Source organism: Salvelinus alpinus, chromosome 3 (genome assembly GCF_045679555.1).
Source record: "Salvelinus alpinus chromosome 3, SLU_Salpinus.1, whole genome shotgun sequence".
Lineage (NCBI taxonomy): Eukaryota > Metazoa > Chordata > Actinopteri > Salmoniformes > Salmonidae > Salvelinus > Salvelinus alpinus.
In genome coordinates, this window is record NC_092088.1 from 75,847,506 (window position 1) to 75,872,658 (window position 25,153).

Here is a 25,153-nt window from a genome sequence, read left to right on the forward strand (position 1 = left end):
ACACACACATGCTCATACACACTCATACATGCAGATACACAGTAAGAAAATGCTTTATTTAGTGTTACTGATGGGAGGACGATTGTCTAGTAGTCATTTCTTCATTCTCCTGCTACCAGTAAAGTCTGCGGTGTGTCGGCCACACGATTTCTAAAATAATACAACATTTATTTTGATGATTTTGATTCCAGACAGGTCTACATTCAATCCGGATCGCGGAAGATCTGCGCTATAGTGTGATTTACATTTAAAGGCAATGTTACTGCATTCACGGTAAATACTGCATATGTCAGCTCAATCGGCAATTACCTTTAAATTTCAATCGCGCTATAATGCGGATCTAGCCCTAGATAAAACGCACACAAAGCAATTACCGGAATCCATGAGGATGTTGGTAGCCTTGGTGTAGGTTTGTAGGAAGGTGGATGGGGAGTGCAGCACTGTACTCTGACAGAGGTAGATGACTGTATCCTCCTCTAACCGCAGAGCCTGCTCCTGATCATCCTGGCCTGAACCGCTACCCTGTAACACACACACACTGAACAGCTACCCTATAACACACACACACACTGAACAGCTACCATGTAACACACACACACACACACACTGAACAGCTACCCTATAGATTTGAACACACACACACTGAACAGCTACCCTATAGAACAGCACACACACACGCTGAACAGCTACCCTATAGAACAGCACACACACAGGCTGAACAGCTACCCTATAGAACAGCACACAGACACTGAACAGCTACCCTATAACACACACACACACACACACACTGAACAGCTACCCTATAACACACACACACACACACTGAACAGCTACCCTATAACACACACACACACACACTGAACAGCTACCCTATAACACACACACACCGAACCGCTACCCTGTAACACACACACACACACTGAACAGCTACCCTATAACACACACACACATACTGAACAGCTACCCTATAATACACACACACACACATAGAACAGCTACCCTATAGATTTGAACAACACACACACAACGAACAGCTACCCTATAGAACAGCACACAGACACACTGAACAGCTACCCTATAGAACAGCACACACACACACACACTGAACAGCTACTCTATAGAACAGCACACACACTGAACAGCTACCCTATAACACACACACACACACACACTGAACAGCTACCCTCTAGAACAGCACACACACACACTGAACAGCTACCCTATAAAACAGCGCACACACACTGAACAGCTACCCTATAGAACAGCGCACACACACTGAACAGCTGGAACCCTCAAACAACTTGGGACATCGAAGTCAGTTCCACTAAATTTTTTCATTGTTTGATTGACTGATTTAGACCTGGGACACCAGCCTCCCGAGTGGCGCAGCGTTCTAAGTCGTCACTACAGACCTGGGTTTAATCCCAGGCTGTGTCACAACCGTCCATGACCGGGAGTCCCATAGGGTGGCGCACAATTGGCCCAGCGTCGTCCAGGTAAGGGGAGGGTTTGGTCGAGGGGCCAAACCCTTGGCTTGACACTTGGCTCATCGCGCTCTAGCTCTAGCTCTAGCTCTAGCGACTCCTTGTGGCGGGCCAGGCACCTGCACCTGCAGGCTGACTACGGTAGTCAGTTGAACGGTGTTTCCTCCAACACATTGGTGCAGCTGGCTTCCAGGTTAAGCTGGCGAGTGTTAAGAAAGGTGGCTTGGCGGGTTATGTTTCGGAGGACGCATGACTCGACCTTCGCCTCTCTCGACCCCATTGGGGAGTTGCAGTGATGAGACAAGATCGAAATTGGGGAGAAAAAGGGGGTCAAATACAACAACAAAAAAATCATATGGTAAGAGTTGAATACCCCTGCTATAGAGCAACATAACACACACTGATCAGCTACCCTATAGAGCAGGGGTGTGCAATTCCAGTCCTCGAGAGCCTGATTGGTGTCACAACAACACACCTGACTCCAATAATCACCTAATCATGATCTTCAGTTTAGAATGCAAGTTGATTAATCAGCTGTGTTTGCTAGGGATGGAGAAAAAGTGTGACCCCAATCAGGCCCCGAGGACTGGAGTAGCCCACCCCTGCTATAGAGCAACATAACACGCACTGAACAGCTACCCTATAGAACAACACACACTGAACAGCTACCCTATAGAACAACACACACTGAACAGCTACCCTATAGAACAACACACACACTGAACAAATACTCTATAGAACCACATAAACACCAACAGGCTTGACACTCCTCTCATGTGGAGGGCTTTGTATCAAATCAAAATACCTTACAAAGGAAAGGATGGATTTGTCTTAAGATTGGCATGTACAGACATGCAACAAAGATGTGGACATTCACCACCAACAGTGTTAAGCATCTCCTTTACCCTGCGTTTGAGTAGACACACACACATCTTGTAGATCATGGCCAGGCTGTCTGGGACTAGGGTCTCCACGGGCTGGGTCTGTGGGTTGGGGTCCTGGAGGCTGAGGGGCAGCGTCACGAAGCGGTAGCCCCACAACGGGAACATACGTCTCAGCACACAATGAGACACCACCAGGATACGCACCTCCTTCAGTGGGCAGCTGGGCAAAAAACATCCAGTCAGATATCAGAGCAAAGCAAGGACCATATGTCTCCAATGGGCAGGAGTCAGAGGAAATCTTACTTTGGGCTTTTCTCCATGTCATTCAGATCTTCCAGAATCATGTGGAGAACTTCTGAAGAGGACTAAAACCAAATAAATGATTTTAATAATACAAATAGCAATAGGCTATTATAGATGATACACCAACACTTGTAAGCAAGGTAAAATTTTTAATTCTCCACATACCTCCATCAAATGAATGATACTTTTGGGATATAATAGCAGTATGCCAGTGACTTTCTCAGTCTGTGTGTTTTTCTGGAATTTCGACAAAAATTGCTCATAGTATTCTGGAATGAAGACAATCACGACAGTGAGTAACTCATTCTCCCGAAATACATTCTGGCTAAGATGTAACTTTTTTTTTTACCTGCAATTGCACTCTGTTTATCGTCAGCGTTTAGCTTTCTCGTTGCTACATACACCAGCCTGTGGATAAAACGTTTCTACAAACGCAAGACAGAAACAAGCTGATTTTAGACGCGCTCACTGCTAAAAACCTTCATTCATTGAAGGGATGCTGATCATGAACCCAAATTTGTACGTTAGCGCGCCATCGCGCGTCCTGTTTGGAAACTTCTATCACATAATAATTTCTTCAAGTCTTCAGCCTTACTTTGCAGGTTGTTTTCTGTTTTTCGACATCGGCAAAAAGCGAGTTTTTGTAGGCGTTGAAATACGGATTGACGCTGCCAGGTAGAGATGATGGCAAAGGATGTACTGCCATTTTCCGTTACTATGGCAATTTCACCACTACGCGACAAACTTCACTTAATTTGGTCCAGCCCATGATCGTCTTTGGCTCAAAAGAAGCTCGTGGGTATCAGGCAGTTTATTTGTCAAGCATTTATGTATTTTTATAGATCCAAAACAAGTACAACTGATCCAGAAGCAACCACATGGCCAACATAAAAAATAAATACTTTTTGAACTATACAAAGTACTCCATTAATATCAATGAAAACATAGACAAAACACACTTAAGCTATACAAAATGAACATTTAAATACATTAACAAACTTAAATTGATCTAGAGTTATAATAGGTCTACATTTTAGACCCAACTTGTGAGAATACAATAAAAGTAAACAAATCCAGATGTACAATCAATTTAACACAAAACAACACCTATAGATAGCAACATGCAAATGCTTGTCATAAAACGGTACTGCACTTGTGGCAAGATTTAAATATGTAGCCGTGTCTTTTTTAACATGATGACAAATTGCAAGCCTGGTACAACAGGTCTGTAAATAAATATGTTTGTATTTTCATGATGGCAGCTCTGACGAAATGTATATGTGAAAAGGAATTATGGAGGGAAAGTAGAAACACAATAAATACATTAAAAACAGCTTTAAATACACACTAGCAAACAGTGAATATTTGTTCTAAAACAAGACTGTTGATACAGGTGAAAGTTATGGCAGTGGAATGGACGGTTCATCAGTAACAACCACAGTGACCGCAAGAGCCGCCTGGACCACTCAATGCTAAAATGAATTGATGTCTTTCAGTTAGCAACTATTCATATATTAGCCCCAGTGGGTTAACCCTCGTATTTCATGTATGCTCTTCATACTGTAAAACACTTTTAAAACACTTAGGAGAGTGGTATTATTTTTGTTTCCCCTGCCCAGAGCAAGTTTTGAAATGCCAAATGTTAGGATGACTGCAATTACATTGGCACCAGAAAGCTTCTAAATGTTGTAATAACAATTCACAGTACGTCTGTCATGCCAATGTAATGCTTCTAGGTAAGTTTATACAGCATTCTATCATCACAATCTACGAGGCAGTGATTATGTGTTTCTGTTGTAGGACACTTTGCAGATCAAGTCCATCTGTAAAAATAGAGCTCAGCTCTAGATAAAATTCATATATGTCTTGACTATCAGCCATCTAAAATGTCATGGTCATTTACATATACAGGCAACTACCAAAAATAAAGGAAACACTTGAGGAAATGAGGGATACAAAGTATACTGATAACAGGTGCTTCCACACAGGTGTGCTTCCTGAGTTAATTAAGCAATTAACATCCCATGATGCTTAGGGTCATGTATAAAAATGCCCAGTTGCCCATTATTACGGCTACCGTGGCTAAAGTGTGTGTATGTGTCACTGTCAGTCACCAGATCTCAACCCAACTGAACACTTATGGGAGATTCTGGAGCAGCACCTGAGACAGTGTTTTCCACAACCGTCAACAAAACACCAAAAGATGGAATGTCTCATGGAAGAATGGTGTAGCATCCCTCAAATATAGTTATAACAACTTGTAGAATTTAAGCCAAGGTGCATTGAAGCTGTTCTGGCTCGTGGTGGCCCAACGCCCTATTAAAACACTTTATGTTGGTGTTTCATTTATTTGTAAATGTAAATGTAAATGTATTTTGGCAGTTACCTGTACATCTATGCTTTATCTATCAGTGTCTGTGTGCTGTTATAATTTCAATTTAATACAATCCAATATAAAAGATATACTCATGTTATCTGAACATATAGAGCTACTTGACCTTCCCAGGAAAAACTCTGGACCCTTTGGCTGAGAGTTCTTTTGGTCAGATCACATGGTCAGGAAGAACTCCTGGCCCTACGGCATTCCGCAGTGTTGAAGATCATGTTGTTTGTGTCCCAGTAGCTGTGACTGTTTCTTTGTGTTGTCTTGGCACTTTGGTTGAGGAGAGCAGAGGAGCTATCCAGTCTCTACCAGGCCAGGGGAGAGGGCACTCTGCTCTGGGGCTGCAGGGGTTCTCAGTGGCCTGGGTCTTATTCTAACAGGCCAGGGGAGAGGGCACTCTGGGGCTGCAGGGGTTCTCAGTGGCCTGGGTCTTATTCTAACAGGCCAGGGGAGAGGGCACTCTGGGGCTGCAGGGGTTCTCAGTGGCCTGGGTCTTATTCTACCAGGCCAGGGGAGAGGGCACTCTGGGGCTGCAGGGGTTCTCAGTGGCCTGGGTCTTATTCTAACAGGCCAGGGGAGAGGGCACTCTGGGGCTGCAGGGGTTCTCAGTGGCCTGGGTCTTATTCTACCAGGCCAGGGGAGAGGGCACTCTGGGGCTGCAGGGGTTCTCAGTGGCCTGGGTCTCATTCAGTGCTCTCTGGAAAACAGAACCAATCATCGTACTTGAGTCACAGACGCATTTGAATGCTGTCAAATTGTTCGGTCAGAGACCTGTCAAGGGCATCACTATGGCTACTGGCTCACCTCAAACTTGGAAGTAAACTCAGCAAAAATGGCGAAGAAGGCCTCAGTGGAGGTGGCCTTGCTGTCCTCTCCGAAGTACGAGGCCACCTTAGTGAACTCGTCCATGGCTCTCAGCTGCAGAGAGTCCAGAGACTGAACCACTGGGTGACTGTTCTCCAGGAAGCCCTTTATCTTCAGGGTCAAGGGTCAAACTGTCAACTGTCATACCATTCGAAGCACAGTGACACATTCTGACTAGTAACATACTGACCAATGGTGTAATTAAATTAAATCACATTTTATTTGCCCATTACACCGAATACAACAGGTGTAGACTTTACTGTGAAATGCTTACTTACTATCACTTTCCCAACATGCAGACTATTGCAGTGTAATTACTACTACAGTGTGTTACTGTTCGCGTGAAATCATGTGAAGGGCTTTGTTGTTGATAGAAGGATACACTCATGACGGCAGTGAAGTGATCCTCGGCCGTGGCAGGGATCTTCTGACAGGCTGTCCTGATGTCCTGGATGGTGGAGTGAAGGTCAGCCAGCTCAGCTGTCAGGATACGCTGATTCACTGCAGAGAAAGTTCAATAGAAAACCATGCAGTATGACTTGTACAATCTGTACACAGCTACACCGAACAGTTTACATTGACCCTCCCCCCCTTGTACACTGCTGCTACTCGCTGTTTGTTTGTTACCTATGCATAGTCACTTCGTCCCCACCTACATGTATAGATTACCTCAACTAGCCTGTACCCCTGCACACTGACTCGGTACCGGTGCCCCCTGTATATAGCCTCGTTATTGTTATTCTTATTGTGTTACTTTTTATTATAGCCTACTTGGTAAACATTTTCTTCTTCTTGAACTGCACTGTTGGTTAAGGGCTTGTAAGTAAGCATTTCAAGGTAAAGTCTACACTTGTTGTATTCGGTGCATGTGGTAAATAAAGTTTGATTTGATTTGTATGAGACGAATCCAATGCATAGTGTCAAATGCCAATGCCATTCATTATAAATGTTGTAGTATTTCAGTCTTATGAGATAACTGCTGTAAGGCATAGCTGAATATTGAAAAGTAACTATCAGGAAACTGATTATCAGGAAACTGATAAGGACATGACTTGTAGTACATATTGTAATGTACTAAATGGAACTAATGCTTTCTGCTAGTGAACCTCAGAGTCCTGCTGACGGACAGAGCCATGTAAAGAGCATTGTCTGGTGTTGTCTTACTGTACCTTTGGCTGCGAGTGGCACGGTTGTGAGGTCCCTGGCAAAGTTCAACAGTTCTGGGAAGTGTTGGCATAGCGATTTGGCAAGAATGTGGAGGAAGGTGGATTTACCATCCACCGTTTTAGTGGTGCTGAGCTGTAAGAAGGAAGGTGAGATAGAATTTGGCATTAGAAAGAGGTCAACTCCAAGGCAAAGACAACACAAATCCCAAAAAGACAAATGGGGCTAAAGCATAATCAGTTAGAGAATGAACATCCATTCATACCTCAGTGAGAAAGTTGATCTTAAAGCCAGTGGTTTTGTTTGTCTTGGGTTGACCATTGTTCAGGTAATTCCCCATTGCCAGCACAAACTGTAGACAGAAACAGAGGTTTAGAAACAGTTTACCGGTAACACAACGCTATCACCACATTATGCATACCTCTGAGTCTGTATCTTATTACCTTATCCTATATGATTTTACACACAATGCATCTTCTTTAATAACCTTAGATTATGACAGCAGAGACACATAAATAATATGAAATAATCAAGAGAGCTGTTTGCCATTTCTCAACCATTAAGCTACTGTATTCCACTCTCAGGGAGTGCGAGTTACAGTAGTTGTATTACCTCGAGGATCTTGGCCAGTTTCTTGCTGCTCCTGAGTTCTACCGAGGCCCTGTAGATCCATTCATATCCAGCCTTCATCTCCTCTGTCTTCTCCTGCAGGGTTGTCTTAAAATGGAGGCTCCGCAGACGAGTCTTATACTCAGGGACCATCAGCATCTGGGCACACACAGATTATGAACTTGAAAAATACTGTTACTATTGGTAGTAAAGTAACATGTTACTGTAGTAAACTAGTACTACACTCTTAGAAAAAAAGGTGCTATCTAGAACCTAAAAGGGTTCGGCTGTCCCCATAGGAGAACCCTTTGAAGAACCCTTTTTGGTTCCAGGTATAACCCTTTTGGGTTCTATGTAGAATTCTTTCCACAGAGGGTTCTACATGGAACCTAAAAGGGTTCTACCTGGAACGGAAAATGGTTCTATATGGAACCAAAATGGTTCTCCTATGGGGATAGCCGAAGAACCTGTTTGGAAACCTTTTTTCTAAGAGTGTATAGTATTCAGTAAAATACTGAAATGTATTTTTTTAAACATTCTAGCCTCAGTCTAGACCAGGATCCCCAACTGGTTTTATTTGGTTTTCTGGAACTCTGTTCCCAAAGTAATCCCACCCATAATAGAGGGACACGTGATCGTATATAAATGTAAGCAAGGTTTGAAATTATCATGTTTTAGACAAATATATCTGTTTGGGCTTCTTGCGGTTAATTTGCAGTCTACAAATTATTTGTAATTATGTTCCGGCCCCCCAACCAAATCGGTCTGCGGCTGAATCTAGTTGATGATCCCTGGCCTAGAGGGACTGGCGGGCCAATATGTGGTTCCGACCAACCATTTGGGAAACATTGACACAACAGTGTCTCAGTTACCTGCAGGACAAACTGGTCAGGGTCGCTGAGTTTGGCGGAGTTCTGGTCGAAGCATTGGTACTGTTTGACTTCCTGGTCATCGGGGGCGTAGAGCAGCAGCTGCTTGATGTGGGCCGGCTCCAGTCTGTCTGTGCTCATAGTCATCAGCACCTGGCGCAGCTCACCTGGAGACAGCTTCAGGTGGGCGATCAGGATGGCTGGGGAGAGGAGGCGTGGAATAAAGGGATGGAGGAGAGGAGGTTTATTTAAGCAATAAGGCCTGAGGGGGTGTTGTATATGGCCAATATACCACGGATAAGGGCTGTTCTTAGACACAACGCAACGTGGAGGTCTATTGGTCAATTGGTCATATACAACAAACCCAAGAGGTGCCTAATCTCTATTATAAACTGGTTACCAACGTAATTAGAGCAGTAAAATAAATGTTTTGTCATACCGTGGTGTCAGACAATCAGCATTCAGGGCTTGAACCACCCAGTTTATAACTGTTTATTTGGACCCCATTAGCTGTTACATTAGCAACTGATACTCTTTCTGGGGTCCACACAAAACAGTCATATACAATAAAAACAGACCTTCATTGATAAACAACAACAACAACATGTTTCTGTAGAAATCAGAGAACCTGTGTTTGAATCTCAGAGCCACCTGGCCCTAGAGGGTCTGTTCAGATCATTGAGATAAAGGTTCCTGGGGGCCAAGGCCAGGGTCATGTTTCAGATCCCTGGGGACCAAGGCCAAGGTCATAGTTCAGATCCCTAGGGACCAAGGCCAGGGTCATAGTTCAGATCCCTAGGGACCAAGGCCAGGGTCATAGTTCAGATCCCTAGGGACCAAGGCCAGGGTCATGGTTCAGATCCCTGGGGACCAAGGCCACGGTCAGGGTTCAGATCCCTGGGGACCAAGGCCAGGGTCATAGTTCAGATCCCTGGGGACCAAGGCCAGGGTCATACTCACAGGCGTTGTAGGCTTTCTTATGAGACAGAATCTCCACCACGTCTTTCTTTTTAAAGCTCTCGGGCAGGAAGGCTGGCTCTGGAAGAGAGACTGACACATTTAATCACAGTGTAAGGATGCTGCTCTCCAGGCACCAGGGTTGGAAACACTAACAGGCACTAAAGGTGGATGGGTAATGAGAGAAGAGAGGGGATGGTAGGTGGTGCTTTATGGAGAATGCATTTGATGAGCAGGTGAATAGACGCGCTTAGTAGACTCCATGGGACAACTTGGTGAGCTGTGAAGGCATAAGAACAACATGGAAAATCAGCAATACACTGACACCATGAAACACAAAACAAGTCATGTTGAATTAATGAAAGCAATGTACTCTTCCACAGCTATGAAACCAAATCATTATATTGCATTATACAGTATATGCAGTGTTCCCTGGCAAAAGAGACCTTGGTCTCAATGGGACTCCCTGTTAAATAAAGATCAAATAAATACACAATCTGACTATGAGGGTATAAGGACAATATTTAAAAATGTTATCAACAGAACCAGTGATATGAATACATGATATGATATGACTATGAAGTGAGATGTTTGATGAAGAGATCAGAATAAAAACTTACTGGAACTCCGTTGGGTACCAAAGTGCATCTCTAGATCGAGATATTTCACCATGTCACTCAGTTTGTCATAGTCGGGGTCCTCTCCAAGCTAAAGCAGACAAAGTATCTCACCTGTCAATACATTTCTTAACACAACAACAACAACAAACAGTACTGATTCCAGGTTCAGGGTTAGTACAATAGACTCGACACATGCCTGTCCCCAGATGGTTCCCTCAGAGTTCTCCACCTGCTCCCAGCGCAGTCTCTTCACACTCATGTAGTTGGTGTCCCCAGCACAGGGACTGGAATTGGGCAGCGGAGGCGGGTCGCAGGGGGGCGGCAGTGGTGGAGGGGGTGGTGGGGGGACCTTGTGTTTCTGGAGTTCTGACACTGAGATGGGGGTCTCATAGGTCTGTGAGTGAGGGGGCTGGGGAGGGTGACTCTGGGGCTGGGACAGGTGAGGGGCTTGAGGGGGCAGGCTGTGGCTCAGCTGGGGCTGGTAGGGCTGGTGGTGAAGCTGGTGGTGCCTCTGGAGGGTGAGCTGGCTTTGCCTGTTGGGCTGAGGGGAGGGCTGGGGACACAGGATGGGCTGGGTCAGGGGCTGAGGCTGGCTGGCCTGGCGGGGCAGGTTCCTGGGGCGAGAAGGCTGGGGAGAGTAGCGAGGGCCCAGGGGGAGAGTCATCTGAGTAGCCTGGTGGTGGACACAGCCCTGTAGCTCATCTCTGGTCGGCAGCACCTTGTGTAGGGACGGCCTGTTGTACGTGAAGGCCCGTGGAGGAGGCGGGGGAGGGGGGATGATGGGGTGCTGCGGCTGGAAGGACATGCGCGCCCGGGGGATGTGTTCTGGGGAGAAGTGGGAGAGGACAGGGGTAATGGGGAGGGGGTCGGAGAGGCCGAAGGGTGGCGGGGGTAAGGGGGTGGGTAAGGGCGGGGGTGGCGGGGCGCTCTGCGGGGGTGGGGGGATGGGGATGTGTTCTGACCCGGAGGAGTATGTGAGGGAGGTGGCCTCATCGTTGCTGCTGATGTCCTCACTGCTGGCACTGCTCAGCTGACGGGGGAGGTAGCTCACCTCCTGCTCATCCTGGAAACTCATCTGGACACAGCAGATAATCATCAGTCTCACACCTTCTAATCAGACACACCATGTCATCTGATTTACATCTTGTAACCATTCTTCAGACACACCTTATAATCAACCTTCATTGTACAACGATAATGCATGTAATCATTTCCTATTCATATGCACTGCTTTTCTTCAGAAACCATGGAAACCATCCCCATAAATATCTGTTCACGCAATAACAACTACATTTACTGTACCGTCTGTATCATGTTAGTAAACATCAGATTTGTTATACTGTACTGTAGATAATTGAATAACTTGTTGGACATGACTGTTTCTGCACTCAATGAATTTGATCTGGTACACTTAAAAAAATGCTGGATTAAAAACAACCCAGTGCTGGGTAAATAGTGGACAGAACACATGTTGGGTCATATTTGGGTGATCATGTTATTTTCAGGAGGTGTGGGCTATTGGTGGCGTGGCTTGCAGATAGGTATTCTTAGCCACCCGTGATAGTAAATGTTGTTCCTGTTCATCATGTTAAGTTTGTACACTGCAAATTAAAATGTTCCTTCAATAACTTTGCTAATTAGATATTTTAATATAATGTAAAAACATTATTATTTAAATATTATAACAAATTGGTAACTCTCCCTAGATTGGAATATGTTTATAGGCATATCATTCTCTTGAGTAAGCCTCATAAAAGCTACAAAAGTCTCAGTGCTCAACCTTAACATGTGATGACAATACTGTACAACACAACATGAACCGGAATAAGTATTTGAAATAACTATTTGAAAGCCTCGCCCCTACTAAGCCACACCTCTAGTCTTCAGATCTGACCTGGTGGGTCATAGCTCAATAACCCAGCATCAACAACCCAACTAAGTGACCCAACTGGCTGTGTCACAATAACCTAACGTGTGTTCTGTCCAATATGTATTTTTTCCCAGCTTTTTTTGTGTGTTTGGGTCCACAGTGGCTCTCTCACCTCCTTATAGTGCCTATCTCTTCATATACTGTCTCCATCTCTCACCTCCTCATAGTGACTATCTCTTCATGTACTGTCTCCGTCGCTCTCCTCCTCATAGTGCCTATCTCTTCATATACTGTCTCCATCTCTCACTTTCTCATAGTAACTATCTCTTAATTTACTGTCTCCATCTTTCACCTCCTCATAGTGACTATCTCTTCATATACTGTCTCCGTCTCTCACCTCCTCATAGTGACTATCTCTTCATGTACTGTCTCTGTCTCTCACCTCCTCACAGTGACTATCTCTTCATATACTGTCTCCGTCTCTCACCTCCTCACAGTGACTATCTCTTCATATACTGTCTCCGTCTCTCACCTCCTCATAGTGACTATCTCTTCATATACTGTCTCCGTCTCTCACCTCCTCATAGTGACTATCTCTTCATATACTGTCTCCGTCTCTCACCTCCTCATAGTGACTATCTCTTCATGTACTGTCTCTGTCTCTCACCTCCTCATAGTGACTATCTCTTCATATACTGTCTCCGTCTCTCACCTCCTCATAGTGACTATCTCTTCATGTACTGTCTCTGTCTCTCACCTCCTCATAGTCATTCTCTCCAGGGAGGAAGTCTTCCACCAGAGTGACACGGTGTCCCAGCTGTTCGCTCAGAGCGTCCAGGAACTTGTCAGTGTCCCTGCTCCGGGGGGGTCTGGAGAAGGTGAAAAGCTTCCTGCGTCTGGACAGGGGGCTGGTGGGGTCGTCAGAGTTCTGGGGGGATGGAGGCGGGCTCTCCAGGCTCACATAGGGGTTGGAGTCAGCGCTGCCCGGAGAGGGGATGGTTCCCCCGTGGTAGAACTCATACAGAGGGTCGGGTAGAGGTTCCTTCCATGTCAGAGACAGACCTGATTTACGGTTCCCTGGGGAGGGGAAAAGAAACACTCCATTATTTCAAAGATGTCTAACAGAGGACTTTGTGACTAAATAAGTCTCTTTAAACTTTGTGACTAAATAAGTCTCTTTAAACGAAATGGGTTCCATCTTAAATTATCTTATTTGTCATCCTTGAAGTGAGTATGAATGACAACATTTATGACAATGTTTTTGTAACCTTTACAATTGACTGACCATTGGATTCAAGTGGTTGCCGTGTCAACAGTTTGTGTGTGTGTGTGTGTGTGTGTGTATGTCTGTGTTACCTGTGCTACCTTGACTGAGAGAGGAGCGAGCTGGAGACTGGCCATAGGCGTCAGTCTGTCCCAGCTCCTCTCGGTCAGGCTGGGTCAGTGGAGAGCAGCGACTGTGATTCTGCTGCATGGCCTTCACAGCACTCTTCCCTGTGTACACACTCTCCAGTTCCGTGTACACTCCTGACATCTAGGGGTCGTAGGTGTGAGCAGGCCATTAGCACAAAGCACTAGGAACTCTTTATCACAAGGTCTGCTTATAAACACTTTATGAATCATAACTAGATAGTTTGTTAAGCATTATTTACCTTGAGTAAAAATCCTAAACAACATGCCTCATATGTGTCTTGCTTAAAACGTTAACATAACTATATACTAATGTTTTCAGACTGTTCATGAGCAGACGTCCAGATAAAGTGTTTCCAAAAGCACTGGTAAAAGCATCTTTATAAAAAGCCGGCTCTGGCGAACACACATAACTAGCACTGCTGGCTCTGGCGAACACACATAACTAGCACTGCTGGCTCTGGTGAACACACATAACTAGCACTGCTGGCTCTGGTGAACACACATAACTAGCACTGCAGGCTCTGGTGAACACACATAACTAGCACTGCTGGCTCTGGTGAACACACATAACTAGCACTGCTGGCTCTGGTGAACACACATAACTAGCACTGCCGGCTCTGGCGAACACACATAACTAGCACTGCCGGCTCTGGTGAACACACATAACTAGCACTGCCGGCTCTGGTGAACACACATAACTAGCACTGCCGGCTCTGGCGAACACACATAACTAGCACTGCCGGCTCTGGTGAACACACATAACTAGCACTGCAGGCTCTGGCGAACACACATAACTAGCACTGCTGGCTCTGGCGAACACACATAACTAGCACTGCAGGCTCTGGCGAACACACATAACTAGCACTGCCGGCTCTGGTGAACACACATAACTAGCACTGCTGGCTCTGGCGAACACACATAACTAGCACTGCCGGCTCTGGTGAACACACATAACTAGCACTGCTGGCTCTGGTGAACACACATAACTAGCACTGCTGGCTCTGGCGAACACACATAACTAGCACTGCTGGCGCTGGCGAACACACATAACTAGCACTGCCGGCTCTGGCGAACACACATAACTAGCACTGCTGGCTCTGGCGAACACACATAACTAGCACTGCTGGCTCTATATGGCTGAGCATTGTGTTGCAGTTTTATACCCACGTGATTCAGGTCAGGGGACTCTGGGAAGGAGGTGCCATCTCCACACTGTCTCTCTCCGGGTGTCCCACTCCCACTCCCTGCTGCAGCCACATGAATCCCTGCATCCACATGAAGGACAGGGACAAGCATTCATGATCATCCTCCTCCTCTCAGGCCCAGAGAGGAGGGGAGACAGCAGGAGACAGCAGGAAGCATCATGTAGTTAACAGCATGGAGAAGCAACAGAGACTGTAGTCCAGTCTGATAACTGTGGTCTGGATCCTAACTTGAGATCTACTGTACGCTACACCCCGTAACTTGAATTTCTGCACAAATCTCCCATAGACACTCCCAATGTGTAGTTTGTGCTAAATTCCAAGTTACTGTATACATTTCTCAAGTTAAGATTTGGCCCTATGAGAGTATAGATGGGCTTAATGCAATACTAGGCTTGGATATACACTGGGTATACCAAACATTAGGGACACCTTCCTAATATTGAGTTGCACCCCCCCCCCCCCCCTCCTTTGCCCTCAGAGCAGCCTCAATTCATTTGGGTATGGACTATACAAGGTGTTGAAAGCGTTCCACAGGAATGCTGGCCCATGTTGACTCCAATGCTTCCCACAGTCGTGTCAAGTTGGCTGGATGTCCTTCGGGTGGTGGGCCATTCTTGATACACACGGGAAACTGTTGAACGTGAAAACCCCAGCAGCGTTGCAGTTCTTGACACAAACCGGTGCGCCCGGCACCTACTACCATACCTCATTCAAAGGCACTTAAATATTTTGTCTTGCCCATTCACCTCTGAATGGCACACATACACAATCCATGTCTCAATTGTCTCAAGGCTTAAAAATCCTTCTTTAACATGTCTCCTCCCCTTCATCTACACTGATTGCGACATCAATAAGGGATCATAGCTTTCACCTAGATTCACCTGGCCAGTCTATGTCATAGAAAAAGCAGGTGTTCCTAATGTTCTGTATAGTCAGTGTATGCTCTCTGTTAACAGCAGCAGGCGAACCCTCAGTCCAGGAGTGACTGGTTGAGAGGAACCCCTTCCAATCAAGGATAAGGACAAATAGTTTTTTAGCTGATCACTTTAGTACCCATTCCCAGGTGTGTTCTGATGATGCAGTCATCAGAGCTCCTCTCCCGTACGGTGCCTCTGTGGGAGGTGCCTGACACACGTACTGAGCTGCTCCTCCTGTGGTGCTCCTGTCCTGCACCTGGCTCTGGCTCTGTTGCCGCTGCGCACGCACGCACGCACGCACGCACGCACGCACGCACGCACGCACGCACGCACGCACGCACGCACACACACACACACACACACACACACACACACACACACACACACACACACACACACACACACACACACACACACACACACACACACACACACACACAGAAAGGGAGAGCAGAATTATAATGAATTAGAATAACAAAAGGAAACATCTCAGAATATCCCAAACACCCACTGAACAATAAACATATCCTCTAGTCGTCAGTTCTTGTCATGGTAATATGTAGCTGTCTTAGCCTTGTTTCTCAAGATGAACAGCAATCACCCACTTTGGAAGAGAAGATAAACAATTATGCAAATCTAAACCATTGAGCATAACCAGACCAAGACCCCACCTCTAACTCAACTCACTCACCCACAACAGACCCATTCCAAGCAGGCAGAGAGATGTGGCTAATGGCTGACCCACCTGCGGTTTTAAAGCCCAGGAAGCGTGAGATCTTGCTCTGACAGTGTTCCTGCTCCTCGTAGGTCAACAGCTGGTAGATGAACTGCCAGATCACCTGCTTGGCTGGAGTGTCCAACACCGGGAACACATCAACAATCAGGGTGTCCACGTTCCTGAACATATATATAAAAGGGCAGAGCTGCCATTTTAGACACTTCTGAACATCTCATATCTTCTGAACATCTCATATCTTCTGAACATCTCATATCTTCTGAACATCTCATATCTTCTGAACATCTCATATCTTCTGAACATCTCATATCTTCTGAACATCTCATATCTTCTGAACATCTCATATCTTCTGAACATCTCATATTGTCACGTTCCTGACCTATTTTCTGTTAGTTTTTGTGTGTTAGTTGGTCAGGACGTGAGGTTGGGTGGGCATTCTATGTTTTCTGTTTCTGTGTTGGTTTTTGGGTTGCCTGGTATGGCTCTTAATTAGAGGCAGGTGTTTGCGTTCCTCTAATTAAGAGTCATATTTAGGTAGGCGTTGTCACAGTGTTCTTTGTGGGTGATTGTCTCCTGTGTCCGTATGTTATGTTCGTACCACATAGGACTGTAGCGTTTGTTTGTTTTGTTTTCGTTTCGATGTCGTCTGTTACCTGTACGTAAGTTTATGTTTAGTTATGTAAGTTTATGTTCAGGTCTCGTCAACGTCGTTTTGTTATTTTGTAGTTTGGAAAGTGTTTTGTTTCGTTTCGTGTGCCATCGTAATTTATAATAAAGATGGCTTATTTCCCTGAGCCTGCGTTTTGGTCTGAAGATCCTTCTCTCCTCACCTCTTCCGAGGATGAGGAGAGCGTCACCCGTTACAGAATCACCCACCACCACGCTAAGACCAAGCGGCAAGGGAAAAATAAACGGAGTAAGGGACAGGAGAAAAACAAGGATTTCTGGACATGGGAGCAGATAATGAATGGAGAAGGTCCCTGGGCTAAGGCAGGAGAAAATCGCCGTTCCCAGGAAGAGAGGGAGGCAGCTAAAGCCCAGGAGCGGTGGTTTGAGGAGGCAGCAAGGAGACGTGGCTGGAAGCCCGAAAAGCCATGGGAACAGGTGGAGGCACTGAGGAGAGCAGAGGCTACCGGAGAGAGGAACCGGAGCTATGAGGGAACGCGTCTGGCACGGAAGCCAAAAAAGCCCGTAAGTAATTCCCAAAAATTTCTTGGGGGGGGGCTAGGAGATAGTGGGCCAAGGGCAGGTAGGAGACCTGCGCCCACTTCCCAGGCTTACCGTGGAGAGCGGGAGTACGGGCAGGCGCCGTGTTACGCAGTAGAGCGCACGGTGTCTCCTGTACGAGTGCATAGCCCAGTGCGGGTTATTCCACCTCCCCGCACTGGTAGGGCTAGATTGGGTATTGAGCCAGGTGTCATGAGGCCGGCTCAACGCGTCTGGTCTCCAGTGCGTCTCCTCGGGCCGGCATACATGGCACCTGCCTTACGCATGGTTTCCCCGGTTCGCCTACATAGCCCGGTGCGGGTTATTCCACCTCCCCGCACTGGTCGGGCAACCGGGAGTATTCAACCAGGTAAGGTTGGGCAAGCTCAATGCTCAAGAGTGCCAGTACGCCTCCACGGTCCGGTATTTCCGGCACCACCTCCCCGCCCCAGCCTAGTACCTACAGTGTCTACACTACGCACTAGGCTACCAGTGCGTATCCTGAGCCCTGTTCCTCCTCCACGCACTCTCCCTGTAGTGCGTGTATCTAGCCCGGTGCCTCCAGTTCCGGCCCCACGCACTAAGCTACCAGTGCGTCTCCAGAGCCCTGTACACACTGTTTCTTCTCCCCCTACTAATCCTGATGTGCTTGCCCTCAGCCCGGTGTCACCAGTGCCGGTACCTCGCACCAGGTATAGAGTGGGCTTTGAGAGTCCAGTGTGCCCTGTCCCTGCTCCCCGCACTAGTATGAAGGTGCGTGTCCTTAGCCCGGTGCCTCCAGTTCCGGCACCACGCACCAGGTCTACAGTGCGCATTATCCGGCCAGAGCCATCCGTCTCCCCAGCGCCATCTGAGCCATCCGTCTCACCAGCGCCATCTGAGCCATCCGTCTACCCAGCGCCATCTGAGCCATCCGTCTCCCCAGCGCCATCTGAGCCATCCGTCTCCCCAGCGCCGTCTGAGCCATCCGTCTGCAATGAGCCTGCAAAGCCGCCCGTCTGCCATGAGCCTGCAAAGCCGCCCGTCTGCCATGAGCCTACAGAGCCGTCCGCCAGACAGGAGCCGCTAGAGCCGTCCGCCAGACAGGAGCCGCTAGAGCCGCCCGTCAGACAGGATCTGCCAGAGCCGCCAACCAGACAGGATCTGCCAGAGCCGCCAACCAGACAGGATCTGCCAGAGCCGCCAATCAGACAGGATCTGCCAGAGCCGCCAATCAGACAGGATCTGCCAGAGCCGCCAGCCAGACAGGATCTGCCAGAGCCGCCAGCCAGACAGGATCTGCCAGAGCCGCCAGCCAGACAGGATCTGCCAGAGCCGTCAGAGAGCCATGAGCAGCCAGAGCCGTCAGAGAGCCATGAGCAGCCAGAGCCGTCAGAGAGCCATGAGCAGCCAGAGCCGTCAGAGAGCCATGAGCAGCCAGAGCCGTCAGAGAGCCATGAGCAGCCAGAGCCGTCAGAGAGCCATGAGCAGCCAGAGCCGTCAGCCTGCCATGAGCGTCGAGAGCCGTCAGCCTGCCATGAGCGTCGAGAGCCGTCAGCCTGCCATGAGCGTCGAGAGCCGTCAGCCTGCCATGAGCGTCGAGAGCCGTCAGCCTGCCATGAGCGTCGAGAGCCGTCAGCCAGCCATGAGCGTCGAGATTCGTCAGTCAGCCATGAGCTGCCCTTCAGCCTGAAAAGGCTAAATACCCAGAACTGCCCATCAGTCCAGAGCTGTCTCTCTGTCCGGAGCTGCCTTTCAGTCCGGAGTTGCCCCTCTATCCTGATCTCCCTCTCTATCTTTATCTACCTCTATAGTCTTATCTATCCCTCTGTCTTGGTTTATCTCTCTGTCCCGGTATTGTCATTATTAGATATGTTATTAGGAGGATTTTGTGGGGGAAGAAAGAGGGTGGACATTCTTGGAGGGAGGAGGCTAGGATGGATTATGGTGGGGTGGGAACCGCGCCCGGAGCCTGAGCCACCACCGTGGTTAGATGCCCACCCAGACCCTCCCCTAGACTTTGTGCTGGTGCGTCCGGAGTTCGCACCTTGTGGGGGGGGTACTGTCACGTTCCTGACCTATTTTCTGTTAGTTTTTGTGTGTTAGTTGGTCAGGACGTGAGGTTGGGTGGGCATTCTATGTTTTCTGTTTCTGTGTTGGTTTTTGGGTTGCCTGGTATGGCTCTTAATTAGAGGCAGGTGTTTGCGTTCCTCTAATTAAGAGTCATATTTAGGTAGGCGTTGTCACAGTGTTCTTTGTGGGTGATTGTCTCCTGTGTCCGTATGTTATGTTCGTACCACATAGGACTGTAGCGTTTGTTTGTTTTGTTTTCGTTTCGATGTCGTCTGTTACCTGTACGTAAGTTTATGTTTAGTTATGTAAGTTTATGTTCAGGTCTCGTCAACGTCGTTTTGTTATTTTGTAGTTTGGAAAGTGTTTTGTTTCGTTTCGTGTGCCATCGTAATTTATAATAAAGATGGCTTATTTCCCTGAGCCTGCGTTTTGGTCTGAAGATCCTTCTCTCCTCACCTCTTCCGAGGATGAGGAGAGCGTCACCCGTTACTCATATCTTCTGAACATCTCATATCTTCTGAACATCTCATATCTTCTGAACATCTCATATCTTCTGAACATCTCATATCTTCTGAACATCTCATATCTTCTGAACATCTCATATCTTCTGAACATCTCAAAATATGTCTTTTTTGTTGCTAAAATAAAATAAAAGTATTTTAAAACATGCTAAAATAAAAGTATTTTAAAACATGCTAAAATAAAAGTATTTTAAAACATGCTAAAATAAAAGTATTTTAAAACATGCTAAAATAAAAAGAAGAAAAACTGAAGCACACCGGTAATCTTGATGCTTCCAATAACTGAATGGATCTTTTAACCAACGTTTCATAAGGGTATTTTACAGGGAGGTGCAAGTCATTCTATGAGGTACAACTCAACTCCTACCAGTGTGCTGGAGTTGTTTTTCTTATTAAGAAAACGTTTTTTCTCCATGCACCTGGTAGCACGTTAAGGTGTGCGAGTTTACTTTCTCAAACATGCTAAAATAAAAGTATGAAAAGAAAATCATACTTTCGAAAAGGTTTATTGCTATTCAGTAATGTTGATAGGGAATTTTTCTTGGTGACTCTTTGATTCTGTACTCTGTAAAATAACATGTATTGCTTGAGATTAGACAAGTTTACCATTATATAATGTATAGAATTATATAATTTACATGTAGTGCATGTAATGAGATGTAATGAACCATATTAGGATTAAAGCGTATTATTGAAGGGTAGGTGTGTTATTTGTTATTACAGAAATGTCTGTAATTCCCCTCTAGGGTAGGTAAACATCAAATTAATGTAATATTTACCCTTGATGTTTGACGCATTTCAAACAAATATATCATCCTTCCTGTCATTTGGAGAGATAAAAGGCCTCTCTCTCTCTCTTTCTCTCTCTCACTCCTTTTCCATCATCCAAAACATACCCCCCCCCCCCCCCACCTCTGTTGGAAGAAGGTCTCCAGGGCCTTGCAGATGGTGTATCTCTCCTGCACCGTCAGGAGATGATCCAGCTGCTGGCTAAAGGTGCGACCATGGACCCTGATGCTGGGGGGTAGGATCTCAGCCACCCACTGCAGGGAGCTGAGGGGGACCGGGGAGCGGGAGCGGGACCTGGGGGCCACGGCAGGGGCCAAGCCTGTGGGAGAGTCTTCCTGGTCACTCTGGTCAGAGTGAGAGTAACCAGAGGGTCCGTCTTCCACCACCAGGGTGGGCATGGCCCCACTGCCCTGCAGCATGGACACCACCTTCTCATGGGAACAGTTTCTGAAGACACACACAGTCACTTTCACTACTACAATCGGCAATGATGTTGTCATAGGACCAGCTCCTACAGAAAGGTATAGAGAGTTACTAACTACAGAATTCAGTAGTGCGCTCTACTACTCACCATGTAAACCCTAGTTTACGTGGTTACTAGGGTGGTATAATTAAGTATTTGCGGGTTGATACTGTGGGTGATATTGTGCTATGGGCGATGATTCCACCCAGGCTGTGTTCACTCCTACACTTCATGTTCAGAATTAAATGGAATAATACGTACATTAAAGGGAGTGAAAGGACTTCCTACAGTCATGCATATGTGTGAGCACAGACACACACCAGTCCACTTACCATATATCCTGATTCCTAGTCACCTTACCCCTATACATATCTACCTCTATCACTGCAGTATCCCTGCACATTGTACATATGGTACTGGAACTGACCCTTTATATAGTATACTTACTTCCTTACTTTATCGTGTTCTTCTTATTTCTTATTTTTATATCTTGGTTATTTTTGTTCTACTTTGTTATTTTTAGTATTACATTGTTATTGATTACTGCATTGTTAGGGTTAATGCAAGGAAGGCATTTCACTGTACTTGTGCATGTGACATTAAAATCTGAAACTCATTATGTTGACTCACTGTCCTGTGTGCATCTTAAGGTAAAGTTATAACAGGTTTATGTACCTCATGTCCAGTCCATTGAGGAAAAGGATGCGGTCGCCTGGTTTGAGACCACAGTCTTCAGCGGGGCTGTCTGAAGAGACACAGGGGAATGAGAGTCAGAGAGACAGGGGAATGAGAGTCAGAGAGACAGGGGGATGAGAGTCAGAGATACAGGGGAATGAGAGTCAGAGAGACAGGGGGATTAGAGCCAGAGAGACAGGGGAATGAGAGTCAGAGAGACAGGGGAATGAGAGTCAGAGAGACAGGGGAATGAGAGTCAGAGAGACAGGGGAATGAGAGTCAGAGAGACAGGGGGATTAGAGCCAGAGAGACAGGGGAATGAGAGTCAGAGATACAGGGGAATGAGAGTCAGAGAGACAGGGGGATTAGAGCCAGAGATACAGGGGAATGAGAGTCAGAGAGACAGGGGAATGAGAGTCAGAGATACAGGGGAATGAGAGTCAGAGAGACAGGGGAATGAGAGTCAGAGAGACAGGGGAATGAGAGTCAGAGAGACAGGGGAATGAGAGTCAGAGAGACAGGGGGATTAGAGCCAGAGACACAGGGGAATGAGAGTCAGAGAGACAGGGGGATTAGAGCCAGAGAGACAGGGGGATTAGAGCCAGAGACACAGGGGAATGAGAGTCAGAGAGACAGGGGAATGAGAGTCAGAGAGACAGGGGAATGAGAGTCAGAGAGACAGGGGAATGAGAGTCAGAGAGACAGGGGGATTAGAGCCAGAGACACAGGGGAATGAGAGTCAGAGAGACAGGGGAATGAGAGTCAGAGAGACAGGGGAATGAGAGTCAGAGAGACAGGGGGATTAGAGCCAGAGACACAGGGGAATGAGAGTCAGAGAGACAGGGGGATTAGAGCCAGAGAGACAGGGGAATGAGAGTCAGAGAGACAGGGCAATGAGAGTCAGAGAGACAGGGGAATGAGAGTCAGAGAGACAGGGGAATGAGAGTCAGAGATACAGGGGAATGAGAGTCAGAGAGACAGGGGAATGAGAGTCAGAGAGACAGGGGAATGAGAGTCAGAGATACAGGGGAATGAGAGTCAGAGAGACAGGGGAATGAGAGTCAGAGAGACAGGGGGATTAGAGCCAGAGAGACAGGGGGATTAGAGCCAGAGAGACAGGGGGATTAGAGCCAGAGAGACAGGGGAATGAGAGTCAGAGAGACAGGGGAATGAGAGTCAGAGAGACAGGGGAATGAGAGTCAGAGAGACAGGGGAATGAGAGTCAGAGAGACAGGGGGATTAGAGCCAGAGAGACAGGGGAATGAGAGTCAGAGATACAGGGGAATGAGATTCAGAGAGACAGGGGGATTAGAGCCAGAGATACAGGGGAATGAGAGTCAGAGAGACAGGGGAATGAGAGTCAGAGATACAGGGGAATGAGAGTCAGAGAGACAGGGGAATGAGAGTCAGAGAGACAGGGGAATGAGAGTCAGAGAGACAGGGGGATTAGAGCCAGAGAGACAGGGGAATGAGAGTCAGAGAGACAGGGGAATGAGAGTCAGAGAAACAGGGGGATTAGAGCCAGAGAGACAGGGGAATGAGAGTCAGAGACACAGGGGAATGAGAGTCAGAGAGACAGGGGGATGAGAGTCAGAGACACAGGGGAATGAGAGTCAGAGAGACAGGGGAATGAGAGTCAGAGAGACAGGGGGATTAGAGCCAGAGAGACAGGGGAATGAGAGTCAGAGAGACAGGGGAATGAGAGTCAGAGAGACAGGGGAATGAGAGTCAGAGAGACAGGGGAATGAGAGTCAGAGATACAGGGGAATGAGAGTCAGAGAGACAGGGGAATGAGAGTCAGAGAGACAGGGGGATGAGAGTCAGAGAGACAGGGGGATTAGAGCCAGAGAGACAGGGGGATTAGAGCCAGAGAGACAGGGGGATTAGAGCCAGAGAGACAGGGGAATGAGAGTCAGAGAGACAGGGGAATGAGAGTCAGAGAGACAGGGGAATGAGAGTCAGAGAGACAGGGGAATGAGAGTCAGAGAGACAGGGGGATTAGAGCCAGAGAGACAGGGGAATGAGAGTCAGAGATACAGGGGAATGAGAGTCAGAGAGACAGGGGGATTAGAGCCAGAGATACAGGGGAATGAGAGTCAGAGAGACAGGGGAATGAGAGTCAGAGATACAGGGGAATGAGAGTCAGAGAGACAGGGGAATGAGAGTCAGAGAGACAGGGGAATGAGAGTCAGAGAGACAGGGGGATTAGAGCCAGAGAGACAGGGGAATGAGAGTCAGAGAGACAGGGGAATGAGAGTCAGAGAGACAGGGGGATTAGAGCCAGAGAGACAGGGGAATGAGAGTCAGAGACACAGGGGAATGAGAGTCAGAGAGACAGGGGGATGAGAGTCAGAGACACAGGGGAATGAGAGTCAGAGAGACAGGGGAATGAGAGTCAGAGAGACAGGGGGATTAGAGCCAGAGAGACAGGGGAATGAGAGTCAGAGAGACAGGGGAATGAGAGTCAGAGAGACAGGGGAATGAGAGTCAGAGAGACAGGGGAATGAGAGTCAGAGATACAGGGGAATGAGAGTCAGAGAGACAGGGGAATGAGAGTCAGAGAGACAGGGGGATGAGAGTCAGAGAGACAGGGGAATGAGAGTCAGAGAGACAGGGGGATGAGAGTCAGAGAGACAGGGGGATGAGAGTCAGAGAGACAGGGGGATGAGAGTCAGAGATACAGGGGAATGAGAGTCAGAGACACAGGGGAATGAGAGTCAGAGAGACAGGGGAATGAGAGTCAGAGAGACAGGGGAATGAGAGTCAGAGAGACAGGGGAATGAGAGTCAGAGAGACAGGGGAATGAGAGTCAGAGAGACAGGGGAATGAGAGTCAGAGAGACAGGGGAATGAGAGTCAGAGAGACAGGGGGATTAGAGCCAGAGACACAGGGGAATGAGAGTCAGAGAGACAGGGGGATTAGAGCCAGAGAGACAGGGGGATTAGAGCCAGAGACACAGGGGAATGAGAGTCAGAGAGACAGGGGAATGAGAGTCAGAGAGACAGGGGAATGAGAGTCAGAGAGACAGGGGAATGAGAGTCAGAGAGACAGGGGGATTAGAGCCAGAGACACAGGGGAATGAGAGTCAGAGAGACAGGGGAATGAGAGTCAGAGAGACAGGGGAATGAGAGTCAGAGAGACAGGGGGATTAGAGCCAGAGACACAGGGG

At 47.3% G+C, this 25,153-nt stretch overlaps 2 protein-coding genes across 2 annotated transcripts in view; both read right to left on the reverse strand.

Moving 5' to 3' along the window:
* Window positions 1-37: 37 nt before the first annotated feature.
* LOC139571341 (testis-expressed protein 47-like) lies at window positions 38-3,324 on the reverse strand. Its single transcript, XM_071394135.1, has 6 exons — window positions 3,021-3,324; window positions 2,837-2,940; window positions 2,672-2,733; window positions 2,390-2,588; window positions 375-522; window positions 38-150 (listed from the first exon to the last, which is right to left on the reverse strand). The coding sequence occupies exons 2-6, from the start codon at window positions 2,840-2,842 to the stop codon at window positions 113-115; spliced, it is 453 nt and encodes a 150-aa protein (XP_071250236.1). The 5' UTR covers window positions 2,843-2,940; window positions 3,021-3,324; the 3' UTR covers window positions 38-112.
* Window positions 3,325-3,467: 143 nt separating this feature from the next.
* Window positions 3,468-25,153, reverse strand: part of LOC139571340 (delphilin-like) — an 87,381-nt gene continuing 65,695 nt past the window's right edge. The window contains exons 14-30 of the mRNA XM_071394134.1: window positions 21,985-22,054; window positions 20,970-21,293; window positions 16,288-16,439; window positions 15,679-15,819; window positions 14,588-14,685; window positions 13,364-13,541; window positions 12,765-13,084; window positions 10,334-11,212; window positions 10,138-10,225; window positions 9,521-9,610; window positions 8,564-8,760; window positions 7,695-7,850; window positions 7,348-7,434; window positions 7,088-7,217; window positions 6,301-6,419; window positions 5,859-6,023; window positions 3,468-5,751 (exon numbers count right to left, since the gene is read on the reverse strand). Coding sequence (XP_071250235.1) covers window positions 5,680-5,751; window positions 5,859-6,023; window positions 6,301-6,419; window positions 7,088-7,217; window positions 7,348-7,434; window positions 7,695-7,850; window positions 8,564-8,760; window positions 9,521-9,610; window positions 10,138-10,225; window positions 10,334-11,212; window positions 12,765-13,084; window positions 13,364-13,541; window positions 14,588-14,685; window positions 15,679-15,819; window positions 16,288-16,439; window positions 20,970-21,293; window positions 21,985-22,054 — 3,266 coding nt within the window. The 3' untranslated portion in view covers window positions 3,468-5,679. The remainder of the gene's footprint in view (window positions 5,752-5,858; window positions 6,024-6,300; window positions 6,420-7,087; window positions 7,218-7,347; window positions 7,435-7,694; window positions 7,851-8,563; window positions 8,761-9,520; window positions 9,611-10,137; window positions 10,226-10,333; window positions 11,213-12,764; window positions 13,085-13,363; window positions 13,542-14,587; window positions 14,686-15,678; window positions 15,820-16,287; window positions 16,440-20,969; window positions 21,294-21,984; window positions 22,055-25,153) is intronic.

Bases quoted from the DNA above. Each gene is read 5' to 3' on its own strand.
- LOC139571341 (XM_071394135.1), bottom strand. The intron at 2,589-2,671 runs GTAAGATTTCCT...TTTTTTGCCCAG, and splicing joins GACATGGAGAAAAGCCCAAA to CTGCCCACTGAAGGAGGTGC. The intron at 523-2,389 runs GTAAAGGAGATG...TGTGTGTTACAG, and splicing joins TGTGTCTACTCAAACGCAGG to GGTAGCGGTTCAGGCCAGGA.